Below are 16954 nucleotides of genomic sequence, written 5' to 3'. Positions count from 1 at the left end.
AACAATCTCCCATTTTTTTATGATGACAAATACATGATCAAAAATATAAAATGGGTTACGCCTAACAAGGCTCCCTCTCAAATAATGCACAATATAAAATTCAGCACAATGTAAAATAGGCAATAGTTTTGCACTCATAGCTCATGTACTTATGTACTTTTCTCTCCTTGCATAAAAAAAACTTTTGCAAGTTATTTTTGCTTACTATTTTTGCTATAACCCTTATATTCTTCTCCCCCTTTTTACATCGACAAAAAGGTATATAACCAAAATGTTATGACATAAGTATATCTCATCTTTTAAAAAAAAGATGCAACCTTTATATGTCAAAATTGTACTGTGAAATATGTCTCCCCGTGTTATTAAATTTACTTCTCCCCCTTGCTAATGCAAAATTTGTGTTGTTGAAGTAAATTTCAATGTGAACATATACAATGTGTCAAATTACATAGACATGGATAAGCAAAACAGTCACTAAAGTTTAAAGGTTTATGTGAGGGTTAATATGTGTCATTTAACATGCAATCATCATGCTATGAGTTTAATACCAAATGTGAACAAATAAGCCAAATTTGAAATTTTTGACCAATTGTGAATATTAAGTGATGCTACTCTCCCTGAATTATGTAACCTAATGTAATTTTAGGCAACTTCTCGACTATGCATCAGACCTAATTCACGTCTAATTTGGATAAACCTATCCTCCGCAAGTGGTTTTGTGAATATGTTGGCCCATTGTTTATCTATGCATACAAATTCAAGTGTCACGTCTCCTTTTTGCACATGACAACGAAGAAAATGATATCTAATTTCTATATGTTTAGTTTGTGAATGTGATATAGGATTCTTTGAGATGTTTATTGCTCTAGTATTGTCGTACTTTATAGGAATTGTATCATAACTTAATCCAAAATTCATAAGTTGTTGCTTCATGTATAGCATTTGAGCACAACAACTTCCAGTCGCTACGTATTCAGCCTCAATTGTGGATAGAGCAACTGAATTTTGCTTCTTTGAAAACCAAGATGCTAACGAATGTCCTAGGAAATGACATGTGCCGCTAGTACTTTTTCTATCTACTTTACTTTCGGCAAAATCAGCATCGGAATAGCTAACAATCTCAAAGGATGTATACTTAGGATGTCATAATCCAAGTTCCACGGTTCCTATCAGGTATCTAAGTATTTGTTTAACAGCTAATAAATGTGATTCTTTAGGTGCAACTTGAAATCTTGCACACGAACATACACTAAACATTATATCAAGTCTGCTGGCAGTCAGATATAGTAAGCTACCAATCATCCCATGATAAAGCTTAATATCTACTGGTATACCTTGTTCGTCTTTGTCTAATTTCAAAGAAGAGCTCATAGCTGTCCCCTAGTATTTTTTTCATCTTCCACATTAAACCTTTTAAGTAAGTATCTAACATACTTCGATTGATTTTAAAATTTTCATGTTTTGCTTGTTTGATTTGAAGTCCCAGGAAGAAATTGAGTTTACCCGTCATGCTCATCTCAAATTCATTTTGCATTGTACTTGCAAACTCATTGCACAAATCTTCATTTTTTGCTCCAAAAATGATATCATCTATGTATACTTGAACTAGAAGCATGTTTTCATTCTTCAATTTTATGAATAATGTTGTATCTATCTTTCCTCTGATAAATCCATTATCCAATAGAAAATTGCTTAGCCTTTCATACCAAGCTCTAGGAGCTTGCTTTAAATCATACAAGGCTTTAGTTAGTCTATAAACATGTTTTGGATACTTATGGTTTTCAAAACCTAGGGGTTGTTCTACATATACCTCTTTACTTATGTAGTCATTTAAAAATGCAATTTTAGCTTCCATTTGATATAGTTTGAAGTCCTTAAAAGCAGCATAAGCTAACTACATACGAATGACTTCCATTCTAGCTACAGGTGCAAAGGTTTCCTCAAAGTCTATTCCTTCTTCCTAGTTATATCCCTGAGCTACTAATCTTGCCTTATTTCTAACAACTATCCCATGTTCATCTTCCTTGTTCTTATATATTCATTTTGTTCCAATAACTATCTTATCCTCAAGTCTAGGAACTAATGTCCATACTTTATTTCTCTCAAGCTGGTTTAACTCTTCTTACATTGACATCACCCAAGATTCATCCTCAATTGCTTCACTCACATTCTTAGGTTCTTCTTGAGATATAAATGTACAATGACTAATCATATTTCTAAGTGAGGATCATGTGGCTACTCCACGGGATGGTTCACCTATTATTTGATCAATGGGGTGATTCTTTATGTACTTCCATTCTTTAGGTTGTTCATTAACTTCATTTTCAAATTGATTATTTTCAGCATATGGTTCCTTAATTTCATTTCTCTTATTTGAATCCTTTTCAATAGGTAATTTTTCAAATTCCTTATCAATCTGACTTTCATCCTCATCAATCTTTTTTGAAAATGGATTGGATTCATCAAATACAACGTGAATGGATTCTAAAACTATTAATGTCCATTTATTATATACCTTGTAGGCTTTACTATCTAAGGCATATCCTAGAAAAATACCTTCATTTGATTTCACATCAAACTTTCCTAAGTGTTCATTATCTCTAAGTACAAAGCATTTACAGCCAAAGACATGAAAAATACGAGATATTTGGTCTATGGCCATTCGAGAAATCGTAAGGACTTTTATTTAGAGATGATCTAATCAAAACTCTATTTAGAACATAGGAGGCGGTATTCACTACCTTGGCCAAGAAGTACTTAGGTAACTTATGTTTATTAAGCATAGTTCTGACCATTTCTTGTCTAGACCTATTCTTTCTTTCAACGAATTCGTTCTGTTGAGGTGTTCTAGGAACTAAAAAGTTATGGGATATTCCTAATGAATTAAAATATTCTTCCATATATTGATTTTTAAATTCTCTTCCCCTATCACTCTGTATATTTTTTTTTTGGGATTACGCACCGGGTATCCACGTGTCCATTTTACGGTCCACGTGACTAATCTTGCGCCCCTTGAAGTTGACCCCACAACTCTAAAGGGAGGGTAAATTCAGGAGTCCAGGGGCAAAAACGAACCCGGGAGGGTATGAACACCTGACCTCATAAGAGGCACTCCCGCAGCCCGCACTACGACCTGAACCACACCCTGGGGGTTATCACTCCATAAATTTTTAATTGTATATCCTTTTGCATTTTGAATTTTCTTTCATAGTTTAATGAATTGTTCACACGCTTCATCTTTGTGACCTAAAAATAACACCCATGTAAATCTAGAATAATCATCAACTATAACGAATGCGTATGATTTTCCTCCTAAACTTTGAATTAGGTTTGGACCAAATAAATCTAAGTGTAACATTTGAAGTGGCCTAATAGTAGATATTACTTTCTTCTTCTTAAAACTGGATCTTGCTTGTTTTCCTAGTTGACATGCATCACAGATTTTGTCTTTCATGAATTTTGTCTTAGGCAATCCCTTAACTAGTTTAGATATTAAGTCCATGTTTGTGTGTCCTAGTCTCCTATGCCAAATCCAACTAATCTCATTCATAACAAAAAAACAAGTTATGTGTTGAGAAGCAAGATTGTCAAAGCTAGTGGCATGTACATTTTCATGACGCTCAGCAGTGAATAGAATTTTGTTATCAGTATTATGTTTAACAATGCACTTGTCATATTCAAAAGATACTTTATAACCTTTATCGCACAGTTGGCTTATACTTAATAAGTTATGTTTTAAACCATCAACTAGTAAAACATCATCTATAGTAAGTGATGAATTGTTACCAACTTTACCTACACCCGTGATCCTTCTTTTTGCATTGTCCCCAAAAGTGACAAATCCTCCATCCTTTGGAGTGATGGATGCGAATTTAGCTTTATCCCCAATCATATGATGTGAACATCCACTGTCCATATTCCATCTATCTTTCGAAGTGGAAAGTCTCAAGCACATCTATATTACATAATTAGATAACTACTTTTGGTACCCAGATTTTCTTGGGTCCACAGGGGTTAGTGCTTGACTCTCCTTTAACTCTCCATACATTTTTCATCTTAACATCTCTATTCTTAAAAGGACAATTAAATTTTATATGTCCATCCTTTTACATTTTAAGCATGTGGTATATTTATAAGAATCTTTTGATGGAACATAAGTCTTTGATTCTTTTATAAAATAACCCATGTAAAGATGTTTTTGTTTCAAATTTTCTTTTCCATTAAAACCAAGTCCTTCTTTATCTAGGGAATTTCTTTGAGCTCCATGGAGTTTTTTGAAATTAGTTTGACCTTCTATAAATTTACAAATAATCTTAGATTTATCTTTCAAATTATTTTCTAACTCCTCAATTTTCAAATCCTTGTCTCTCATTAAGGATGCATGAGATTCATTTTGACTTTCTACTGACTTTGAAAGTTCCTTCATTTTTAACTTCAAAAAAGAATTTTTCTTCTTCATTTTCTAAGTGTATATAAATATTCCTGTTGCAGTTCATCGTAAGAGAGCATACCATTTTCATTTTCTAAATCGGTGGAATAATAAGATGAAGTAGAATAAAAGGATTGTACCTCGTGGTCTTCGTGAGCCATTAGACACAGATTTGCAATCTTGTGATCACTGGATTCAGATTCTGAACTACTGGTATTGAGAGTGTCCCAACCAACCTTTAGTGTCTTCTTCTTCTTCTTAAACGCTTTCTTCAGTTGGGGGCATTCTGGCTTGATATGCCCAACTTCTCTACAGTTATAGCACATAGGAAGATCCTCTTTTTGCTTCTTTTTGCTTATCTCTCCCTTTTCCGTTTTTGAACCCTTGAATTTTTTGGTGTATTTCTTGTTCTTTCTCATAAAATTTCCAAATTTCTTAGTGAGAAAAGCCATGTTATCATCTGATTCTGAATCACTTCCTTCACTGGAGATGTTAGATGATGCCTTAAGGGTTGTAACTTTATTTGCTTTATTTTTCTCATTCTTCCTCTCATTTATCGCTAGCTCATAAGTGATGAGCGATCCGATCAATTCATCAACTGACATCTCCTTCAGATTCCTTCTTTCAACTATTGAAGTAGCCTTAACTTCCCAAACTGGCGGTAGTCCCCTAAGTATTTTCCTGATCAACTCATAAGCAGGATAAGATTTACCAAGAGCATTTAAAGAATTCGTGATGTGTGTAAATCAAGTGTACATGGATTGAATAAATTCATTAGCAGTCATTTTAAATGCCTCATATTCACTAGTAAGCATGTCTATCCTACTATCTTTTACTTCCTTAGTACCTTCATATGTAATTTCTAATTTTTCCTAAATCTCTTTAGCAGGGTTACAGGTCATCACCCTATTAAACTCATTTATATCTAGTGCACAGAATAGCAAGTTTATTGCAATAGCATTTATTTGAACAGATTTTCAATCATCTTCAGTATATTTGTCTTCTGTCTTAGGTACGTTTACTTTATCAACTACTTTCATAGGGACATGGTTTTCTTAAAAACTATTTTCCATACTTTACAATCTACATTTAAAAGATATATACTCATTCTTCTTTTCTAGTAAGTGTAATTTACACCGCAAAAAATACATGGTCTAGTGGACGAGTGTCCCTCACCGAATGGGGTTACACCGATGTGTGTCATGTGATCTTTTAACAACAATAACGGTTTAGTCTATGTAAACCCGCTCTGATAGCAAATGTGAATTACAGTGTTATCCCAAGAGAGGGGTGAATTGGGTATTTCAAAAATATTTAAGTTTATTTTACCACTTAATCCCTATTTCAAAATTTAACAAAATAATTGCAAGGGCTTGAAATTAATTCAAATTATTATCTCAATAAATTCAATTATACCTAATTAATTATCAAGAGCATGTAATATTTATCAACATACAAACATGCAAAAGTTGATAATGAAATTCAAGCGGAAATTAAAAAGTTAAGGGAAGAGAGAAGGCAAACACTATTTTACGAGGTTCAGCCAACCCGGCCTACGTCCTCGCTTTAAGCAACCCACTCAAGGATTCCACTAAATCCGTGCTCCTTTAACTGGGACGGAGCTTCCCTTATAATTCGCTGCTTACAAGAGGCACAGCTCGCTCCTACTCTGTTGCTTACAAGAGGCACAACTTCCTCTTCACCTAGTTCACAACCCAAATCGTGATTACATTATGGAATTTCAATTCTGCAAAACTCAATATTGCTTCTAACCAAGTTAGTCAGTATAATAGAAATCCTAACACATATTCATATGATAAAACTTGAAGCTCAGTATGTATGTAACGATGATATCGTTATATGAATGATATGTTTCACAAATAAATCCTTTAAATCGATATCTCCCAAAAATGATTTTTTAAATAAATGCTTTGGAGAAACGTATGGTTTGATTTTAGAATATTTTATGCAAGATTAGAAAATAAGATCCTTTCAAAAATAATCTTTAATAATGCGAAGATCTATATTCTTGCTATCAATAATATATAAAGTTGAATCTTTGAATAAATATACGACTTTAAATATGGCAAAGATTTAAACACTATGTTTCAAAAAATAATATCCCTCAAGAATATGTATATAGAGGTTCTTAGGATTTGCAATCAAATACTTCTTACACTAATCAAATGGCAAATCTTTGAATGAAGATATATTTAACACTTTCTTCAAGATTTTAGTTATAAGCAAAAACTTTTCTCAAGTAGTGATCTTTCACAAAATGTATATATAAATAATAACTCAAGATCAATTTCTCAAAATGAATATTCAATAATAAGTTTGTGAGATGAAAAAATCTTTGAGAATAAGCAAACAATTAGTTTGATCACCAAACCTCAATACCCAAGTTGTTTGCACAATATTTGCTGAATCTCCTTTTTGAAAATCAACGTAGCCCAAGCTTAGATATGTAGTAAACGCTTTGAAATTGCAGACAAGAGCTTAGCAATGAGTTACACGATTTTCAGAGTTGTGTATGCGTTCAATGCTCCCAATCATATGCCAAAAGTGAGGCACTAGGGTTTAGATGTTGTTTATATAAGTAATCTCGGCCTTAGGAGAAGTCCTGATCGTTGGATCAATTCGATCAAGTGAATAATTTGCGTGTTCTCTCTCTAAAGTTCATATTTTTAAAGTTCCCGTAAGTTCAGATGATTGAGCACTCAGGTTCTGAGGTCTAATGTTCCTTAAAGTACTAAAAAATATAGTCTGGACATAGGTTCAGACGACTGAACTGTGGATTCGGTCTTCTGAATTCCCAGCTCAGACGACTGAGCTGAAGGTTCAGACATTTGAAGGTGTTATACCTGTTTTGTGTTTCAGCAATTCAATCTTCAGATGACTGAACTAATTCTTTAGTCTTCTGAGGAAATTATTTTACTTCAGTCGTCTGAGGTTGTATCTTCAAACTTCTGAGGGTACTCCTCAGTCGTCTGGGCAGACCAATTTCAAAATTTTTAGTTTAGTTTTCAAAATCATTTGAGCTGTCTTGTTTTAATCTCTTATAAAACATTTTTTTGGGGTTCAAAATAAGTTCTCTAAGTCCATATTTAACCCTAGAAGGTTTTCATGAGATGCATGTATAGGGTACATTTTGAGCTTCTAATTATATCATATAAAATATGCACATACATCAATTATAAATACCCATTCCCATGACGATCTTGAACTTGATGCTTGCATCTTCTTTCTTCTACTCTTTTAGTTTTATGGATTCTGCTAGATTATGTATGCTTTAATTCTCGTGGCTTCCATGACTTAATCACCTTCCATGTGTGCTAAGTAATGTTTCTGCTCACATTCTCAATGCACAGATCAAATATCAAGTGATTTGTCATTATCAAAACCGGATTAGACTCATAGAGTCATCATTCTTTATCATGTTTGAGTTGTTTGTTGTTCCTTGTATGATTAGGCTATTATGGGTGGTAAGAGGAATCGAACAAGCACAAAGGATTTTTTTTATATTCTTTTGACAATCAAATGAATCAAAATCTACCTATATATAGAAGTGGAGGAAATTAGCAAAGAACCTAGAGAAGGCAAGGTGGAGACATGCATGTCAAAGGCATCATCAAGAAAGCCACCACGAAAAGAAGTTGAAGCTTTGAGATTGCACTATATTTTGACATAGATGAAAGCAATAAAGCTTACTCAAACTTGAGAGACCAAAGCTTTGGTTGTAGGATAGAAACCAAAACAGTGTGATTTTAGATTTAATCTTTTGTATAAATTGTCCCCTTGCCCATGAAACAAAAAATTTTAGTTTCCACCTAAGCTATTGGGAAGACTTTGAAAATATTTAGTGACAATAAAGAAAGTTCTTCAATATAATTCATGGCTTAGGCACCACTACTATTGTTGTTGCAGTAGACTTTACTTCTAGCGACAACATTTTATTATTTGTCACTAAGGAATTAATTTGTTGTAGTGATATATTTTTATAAATGTGAATAATATTAATATTTTCCAACATATATTTGATATATTATAATACATAGAAAACAATATATAATCAATATATTTTTAAAAAAATTTTTAATTAATAGATTTCAAATTAATATTCATAAATAACGTTAACATTTTAAATATTTCTGATTAAGAAATTATTTAATGTTTATGTCAATTGATGTCTTCCATATTGTCTAATTGACAAAACAATTGACATTTTCAATTAAATTTTTAATCAACAATATTATTAATAATTTAATTTTTTTCCTAAATTATTAAATTCTTTTAACATTTTTAATTTATTTGTAACCTTTATTAAAAATGTTTAAAAATGTTGATTAACATTTTTAATATACATTTTTAATTATATAATTACAAAATCAGTATACATGTTTAATTAAATTTTTAAAAAGTACTTTATTTAATTTCAATTTAAAAAATTAATTAAAATTTTCTAATTAATACTTGTAATTGAAATTTTTCATATTCTCTAAATAAATTTTAATTAATTTTTTTGTAATCAAAATTTTAATTGATCTTTTTAATATATTTACAAATTAATAAAAAAAATTATTAACATATAAAATTATAGCTTAGTCTAATAAAAAATTAACTAAAATTTGAATTAATCTTTCAGAATTAACATTTTAAGTATTCTGCAATTAACAAAATGAATAATGTTTATGTTAATTTAACATTTTAACTGAAAATTTTAAAAATTTCCATCATTATTATTTTCAAATTAAAAAATATTATTAATTTACATTTACTATATTAATTTAATAATAACCTTATTATTTATAATTAATTGTTTTTAATTAATAAAATTACCCTTATGCACATAAGTTTTTTAAATTTACAAATTTGCCTCTACCTATAATCAGTAACTGCTTGTAAGTAATGAGAAGTAATCCCTCGTTACTCTTCAAAAAATACTTATTTTTACTCTATAAAAGTAATTTGAAAAAGTAATTTTTGCGATAAGTATTTCTTCTTTAATATGTTTGAATCAAAGAAGTAGCATTAGCAATTTGGGAGTTTCGGCGACGCCAACATTGGGCCTACTCAAAACGCATGCAGGAGACGAGAATTCTAAACCAATCAACGAATTCGTTTTCTTTGGGCTTCCTTTTCCTCAGCAGCCGAGATCCAATTTCCCACAGATAACCGTTGGCAAGTGGAGCTCCCGCGGTTGCCCAGCTTTCAAGAATACCAATCCCCCAACCCTCTCTTAACCATTCCTGTACGTGCCCCAAACCTGGACAATCGAAAAGCAACGCAATGTTCGTAAACTATCCCTTTCCTTCCTTCAGCTCCAATCCTCTTCTCGCCCTTCCTCTCTATCTCTCCATTGTCAGAATCTCTTTCCAAGCAAAAAACCATTCTTCCCCACCATATAAATGCCCCAAACCCGACTAGTTACACCTTCCATGCATTCACTACATTCAGTAAAGCCAAAACAAACCCATCGTTAATTTAGTTTCTCTTCTACTGCCGCTTTATATATATATATATATATATATGGCATCCGAAGAGGAAACGTTCACACTGCCTCTTCCTGTTCTGAAGTATTCAAACCGGGTGGCATTGAAAACCCTATTTGGTCGCAAGGATGGAGGGCTGGGACTAGTTGGCGAGAGAATTGTGATTGGGGGCTGGGTGAAGTCTTCCAAGGAAATAAAGAAAGAAGCAGCAGAGCCGATTCCGTCCGAAGGGGGTAGCAGTGCTGTGGAAGAACCAAAAAAAGTGACCTGTGTTAAGATTCTTCAATCGATCTTTAGGGTTTTTGCTGGAACTACTACTTACCCTGCAGCACAAAGTCTAGAACCTGTGGCGGTTTCTAGCCTGCCTTCAGAAGCAATTTTGCGTGTTAGTGATGGTTCATGCGTTGCAGGTCTTCAGGTATTTTAATTTTGATATTCTCTTGAAGTTCTTGTTTTGCTGAATACAGTTAAATTTGGACCGCCCTTTGAGATTGTGTAATCCATGCCTCAACCCAAGCAACGTCTACAAAGTTAAATTTATTATTATCATGCTTGAATTATCAAGTTTTATGTGAATCGTGAGAGAAGCTAAGACCAACAATATTACTGCATGCTATACCATCCTTGAATGATCTCACAAACTCTTACCATTTTAATTGTGAGCTATCTAATAGATGGGCTAAGAGGGATCGATTTCCCTTTTCATTTATAGCTAATTGAAAAAAGTAATTGGAGTGTTCACCACAAAATATCCCGGGAAGAGAAGTGCTGAGGAGATGCTACTTATCTTGTCTAAAATTTTGTGGTTAAAAAATTGTGGCAATCTAGCATACACATGAGTTATCAAATTAAAACTTAAACTCAGCATTAAAGCAATTAAATGTGTACTTATTTAATAGGACTTAACTAGAAAAGGAGAAAGCATAGAGTCGTGATATCTAATGAGCCAATGGCATCCTATTATAATAAATAGGAAATTGCTCAATATTTTGATTAAAAGATATGATCCATGTTTTATTTAATTATTCGGTCCATGTTATTTATTTGATTTGATTTTTGTTTTCACAATTTTTAATGGATTCATCCATGATGTGGATGCATTTGTCTTAAGAGACAAAATTACATTGGCTATAGCACAACACAATATGTCAATGTTATATTAAATGCCTCATTTTCTCACAATATTAATGTCTGGTTTTAAATCACATATTAACAAGAAAATTTTGATACATTAGATTTGTCTGTTCCATGGTCAATTGAATTTTAAATTTAATCATATTGTGCATTAGGCTATAGTAGAGCTTAGTTCATGGTATGGTCAGCAACTCAAATACACCATATTTTTCTTAAACTCTTGAATTATTTTCGTTTGGGCAAGATGCGTGCGTGCACATGTGATATTATCTCTCAGATATGCTACCTCAATTGTTTCATGAGTTGTGCAGATTGTTAGAAACTACAAGATTTGTGTTTTACTCAACTTTATCTATATATTTGGAGAGGCCTTGAAATTGAAGTTGTATTGAATTTGGATACAATGTAGTATAAAATTGTATTAAAATTTATTCAAATCAACTCAAATTCAAATTCAAAGTTCAAAATTCATGCTTTCAAACAATAAATACAAGTTAGCAATGAATTAAAATTTTCTATTTCTTTTAATTTTACTTGAATAATAATCTATTGGGTGACAACATGGTCAATATATACTATCAATCTAAAATGGTGTCTCAAGTTCTTTTGCACACTTGACTAATCACCAAAATATTGAAACCAGACGGTAAGATATTAACATCTTGGACTAGAAACCACACACTTTAATTATCCATGTTGGTTGCATGGTTTAATGCATTACTAATTGTTTTACTGCATTGTGGTAACGTTAATTCCCAGGTTCTGGTGGAGTCATCCGTGGCTCGCCCTAGTCAACTTCTGCCTACTGGGACCTGTATTTTAGCAGAAGGTGTAGTAAACCAAACGCAGGTACCGGGAAAGCATGTGATTGAGCTGAAGGCAGACAAAATTCAGCACATTGGGATCGTGGATGACCACAAGTATCCACTATCAAAGAAACGATTACCATTGTATAGTTTAAGGGACTGTCCCCACTTCCGACAAAGGACTACAACAGTAATATATATATATATATATATACATATATGGCCATCTGTTGTGATATTTTCTTTTCTTTTCTTTTCTTTGTTTGGGCGAGGGAACTTAGTTGATTTGTAATAATATCACTGAGATGTTTTGTGCTGTGTCTTTGTAGGTTGCATCTGCCATGAGAATTCGCAGTGCCACGACCTTTGGAGCTTATACGTTCCTTCAAAACAATGGGTTCCTACATGTGCACGTCCCCATCATCACCGCCACAGACTCTGAGGTATCTAGCAAAAAATTTCAGGTTACAACATCCCTTTTAGACAATTGCAGGATGACCAGAAAAGAAGCAAAAGCCACCAGTGATAGTACCGAAGGTGTTAGCCTTGAAGTTCTTAAAGCTTCTGCAAAGAAGAAAAACACACTGGTTGAGGAGCTCGAGAGAAGTGAAAGCAATAAGGAAGCAGCAGCCGCTGCACGCCAGGATTTACAGAAAACAAACGATCTGATATCCCTGTTGGAAGCAAATACAAAATCTAGTCTTGAAACTTCACATAATTGTGACAAAGTTGATTATTCAGATGACTTCTTTTCTTGCCAAGCTTATCTCACAGCTTCTGGCCGCCTTCATCTGGAGAGTTATGCATGTGCTCTTGGGAATGTTTACTCTTTTGGACCTAGATTTCGAGCAAACATTATCCCAGAATCTGAAAACCAAGTGGCAGAGACGTGGATTCTTGAGATTGAAATGGCATTTTCACAATTAGAGGTATGGTATGTTTTTTATTTGCCAGCATGGATGCGTGTGTCTTTGGCGGTCACGTAACCTTATCCGTAACCATAGGGTTTGTTTCCCTGTAAAAAATCAAATTATCTTCCTCGGTCATACACACACACACACACACACGCATATATACCTTTGGTAGAAAGATTATAAGGCTTTGTTTGCTTAAGGTACCGTGCAATCTCCTATGCGTTCAGTACACTGCAGCCAGCAGCGTTTTAAGCTCATATATTAATGTGCTCTTGTACAATAATCTCGATTGTCAAAGTACTAATATGTGTTGATTTTGAGCTTCAAAGGACTCTGAGATTCTTTTACAATTCCCTCAATTTTGGAAACGAATTGTACACAATCTTGTTATGCTATTCATTCATTTTTTGTAAAGAAACCTGTCAAAAATTTGTTGCCATGTCAAAATGTAAATGTAATTGCTTGGTGGCGGTTGCAGGATGCCATGAAATGTGCATGTGATCTTTTAAAGTTTCTCTTTGAATGGATTTTGGATAACTGTTCCGAAGATATCCAATTTCTCTCAAAACGAACTCAAAATACCAGTATTAGCCTCGTTCAGTCAATGACAATAAGTTCATTTGAAAAGCTCTCGTACGCTGAAGCCATAGAACATTTGAAAAAGGTATACTTGTTTCTTGAGCACATTATTTACGTAAGTATCTATCCATCCAGAGATTGTATGTTACAATAAGTTTCTTCATGCAGGTTACCAATAAGACATTTGAATCAAAAATTGAATATGGTGTTCCTCTAACTGAAGTACACACAAGGTATGTATAATTTAATTTGCATTTTATAGAATGTTTGCCCACTTGGAAAGAGAACAGTATTCCAATTTAAGACATGGACAGGACAACCATTTGTTAAGAACAAATCCTTGAAGAAAACATAAGTAATAGTATAGTTCATGAAAATAAAATTGACAGGCAGCACAATATAATAATTAACATTTACGTGATTTGGCTATGAAGCCTATGTACACGGGCAAGAGTGGAAAGAATTCTCACTACATTGAAGATTAAACTTGCACAAACTTTCAAACACAAATTCTGACTTCACTCTTACGTAAAGATTATGTATGTAATTGTGCATGAATATGACTCAAGAAAAGTATGAAGTCATCATATTCATGGAGGCACAGCAATTGAAGAAACACTAGACACTATTTATTACTGTGAGATATTGTACTCAATAGCTCAGAAAAACTGAGTTTTAACATACTATTTGTTACACAACCATTATTGGAAACAATAACAGCTATTTGGCTGATGAAATCTATAAGAAGCCCGTACTCATATACAATTATCCGAAAGAAGTTAAGCCATTCCATATACGACAGAATGATGATGGTGAAACAGTAGCAGCATTTGATATCATTGTCCCAAAGGTATGCTTACATTTCCTCGTAAGAATTTTTTTTTTTTTAATTAATCATAGAAAAATTCTACTTCATAGTGGATTGCAAATGGACCGGAATGGCATTTTTTGTAGGTTGGAACATTGGTTAGAGGAAGCCAAGCCGAAGAACGCATGGATATGCTGGAGAAAAGGTAGCTAGTGCCTTCCTAGTTTAATTCACCCTTCTCATCTCTATATATTGTGGAAAATTATATGACATCTAGAAGTTTGCTCATATGAAATCTCATGCAATGTGCCTCAATATTTCTGTGTTGATTGTTGTTTGTAGGATGAAGGAATTTAGCCTGCCAAGAGAGCAATATGAATGGTATTTGGATCTTTGCCGGCATGGGACCGTCAAACACTCTGGTTTCAGCATTTCATTTGATCTTGTGGTTCTCCTTGCTACTGGCCTCACCAATGTTCAAGATGTGATTCCTTTCCCCATAAGTCATGGTAGAATCCGCAATTAAGTCAGTTGCCAAGGCTTTAAAATTGGAGAATGTATATATAACGTACACGCACTTGTCTTTAATTTCTTACATGGTGACCAGGAAGAATTTCTTTATGCGTATTTGAATTGCTCACACATGCTTATTTTTTGTTTAGAGATGATGCTTGTGGCCTGGAATTCTTTGTAAAATATACATATTGAAACTAATAAGTGCCACTAAATGGAGCAACTCTCTTAGAATGAAGTCATAATTACCCAATTTCAGTGTTAGCCTGGAGGCTTATATGACAATCGTATGACGTGCATCGCCTAAGATTACGTTGCCTAAGTGTGAACCAATTATTTTGAGGCAAAGAGAATTATTTACAAATAGATGTCGAAGGTAAAACATTTGCCATAAAAGATGGAATTCCCCAGAACAAGGAAAACTTGGAGCAAAAATCCACTTAAGGTTCGTGATTTGAGATGAATAACTGCTTCAATTAACAAAGCTAATCAACTTAATAGGCCAAATGAGGTTACTTAGAGAAGTATAACCAAGAATTAATTTTAGTTAGGTCTGTTCAAATTTGGCCAATGCTTGGTACTTATATAGCCACGACTTATCATAAAATAAAAGGAGGAAACATAATCTAATTCTCCCAGCAACTAGGCAAGGGTAGATGAATTTTGTAGCCATTGAGCCTCAAGGTGATTTTGGATCTCCAATCGCTTCTTCATCTTGTCTTGTGCCACATAATAATATTCGATGATGAACACATATGAATAGTCCATCCTTGCACGAATGGCATTAATTTCAGCCTCTAGCCTCGCCAACTCCTAAACATCCCTGCATTATTAATCATTGACCTAATGGTATTGGTTTTGAAGGAATTCTAGGCCAGATCTTAGAGATGCATCTTCAATTAGATATATCTCTTCTCTGGCTAGGATCTCAAAAAAGGCATTGTGCTCCTTAGGAGTCTCATGGAAGAAATCTATGAGTTTAATGATCCACTAGCTACTTAAAGGAAATTTGGTAGACATCGTTTCCACCCGAATAGCCTTGGTGAGAAGGGACTCTATTTTTGCTTCATCAGATATAAAAATGAAGTCCCATTGAACAAGCAATGAGGATAATCCATGGATGTCCTACACCAACGTCACCTTAAAAAAATAGTATATGGTGAAAGGGGAACCCTTTCCCCATTGAGGAGGGAGTCAAAGAATTCTTCCACATAAGCCCTATAAGGGCAATTCTGAATGAATATGAAGAAAATCTTGATAAGAAAGGAAAATTGCTTGCCTACCTAGGAAGCGAGAGGTTCATGAGCTCAAGAATGGAAGCCAAAGGGATACTAAATCTATGAAAAGATAGGAGAAGAGGGGGACATAACTGGATCATGGTGAAGAAAATCCTACGAAATTAACCTTCCTATCAGGAAGATTTCACCTTGCGATTAGATTAGATAGCAGGTAGTGAGGGAAGGAATGAAGCCCAAATGACAGTGGTTGTATAAGAATTGGGTGACAAATTTCAACTAGAGAAATCACCTAGCCGTTTTAGCAACTAAGTGGAAGGTTGCTCAAGTGAGGCATGAATCTACAATCACCCCAATTGAGTGAGACTAAATTCAAGCTTCTGAAGTTAAAAAGGAAATTGCCATAGTGGGATACGAGTTCACCCCCTTCACCTATGCGGTATCTCCTTTTTAGGATATTGAGGGTTGTGGGGTTTTAGGTTTAATGATAATTAATATACTTTTCAAACACATAATGTGTCACCTCTCCATGGAGGGCATAGAGAATTGATCAAGAATATTCTAAGGATTGGCCAAGAAAGGAAGAATAAAACAATTTGTGATTGGCTAAAACTTCAGTCATGATTTATGACTATTCATATATAAGGGTTATAAGTAACTAAATGGAGCAGCCGTGGGGGTCATTGTTTGTGCCATCTTTGTGCACCTCCTAAAATATGGTAATGGTTTCTTGATTATGACAATAGCTTAGGTTGAGTGGTCACCTGCATATGATGAATGTCGCTTAGACATATGGCAATCACCCAAGTGAAGTAAATCATTCATCGCCAAACCATCCATCACTACAAAAAAACTTTCTTTTAGTGACGAAAGTATTAGTGGCAGTTTGAATTTCGTCACTAAAAGTACAGTATTAGTAACGGCTTGCACAAACCATCACTAATAGTGTAATTATTAATGACAGTTTTGACGACTATCACTAATATGACACTTTTAGTAACGAAATTCAAATCATCACTAATACTTTCATCACTAAAAACCATT

General features: G+C 33.8%; 1 protein-coding gene and 1 pseudogene across 1 annotated transcript; one reads left to right on the top strand and one right to left on the bottom strand.

Annotated features, from left to right (window-relative positions):
* Nucleotides 1-9820, bottom strand: part of LOC131155973 (auxin-responsive protein IAA13-like) — a 123816-nt pseudogene extending 113996 nt beyond the window's left edge.
* A 42-nt stretch (nt 9821-9862) lies between these two features.
* LOC131155514 (asparagine--tRNA ligase, cytoplasmic 2) lies at nt 9863-14821 on the top strand. The gene is made up of 8 exons (XM_058108717.1): nt 9863-10339; nt 11815-12051; nt 12191-12790; nt 13254-13439; nt 13523-13587; nt 14075-14204; nt 14309-14367; nt 14505-14821. Exons 1-8 carry the CDS (start codon nt 9959-9961, stop codon nt 14686-14688), a joined length of 1842 nt encoding a protein of 613 aa, XP_057964700.1. The 5' UTR covers nt 9863-9958; the 3' UTR covers nt 14689-14821.
* The last annotated feature ends 2133 nt before the right edge of the window (nt 14822-16954 follow it).

Source organism: Malania oleifera, chromosome 5, assembly GCF_029873635.1.
Source record: "Malania oleifera isolate guangnan ecotype guangnan chromosome 5, ASM2987363v1, whole genome shotgun sequence".
Lineage (NCBI taxonomy): Eukaryota > Viridiplantae > Streptophyta > Magnoliopsida > Santalales > Ximeniaceae > Malania > Malania oleifera.
The sequence above is the reverse complement of the archived record's forward strand: the minus strand, read 5'-3'. Positions and strand labels throughout refer to the sequence as shown.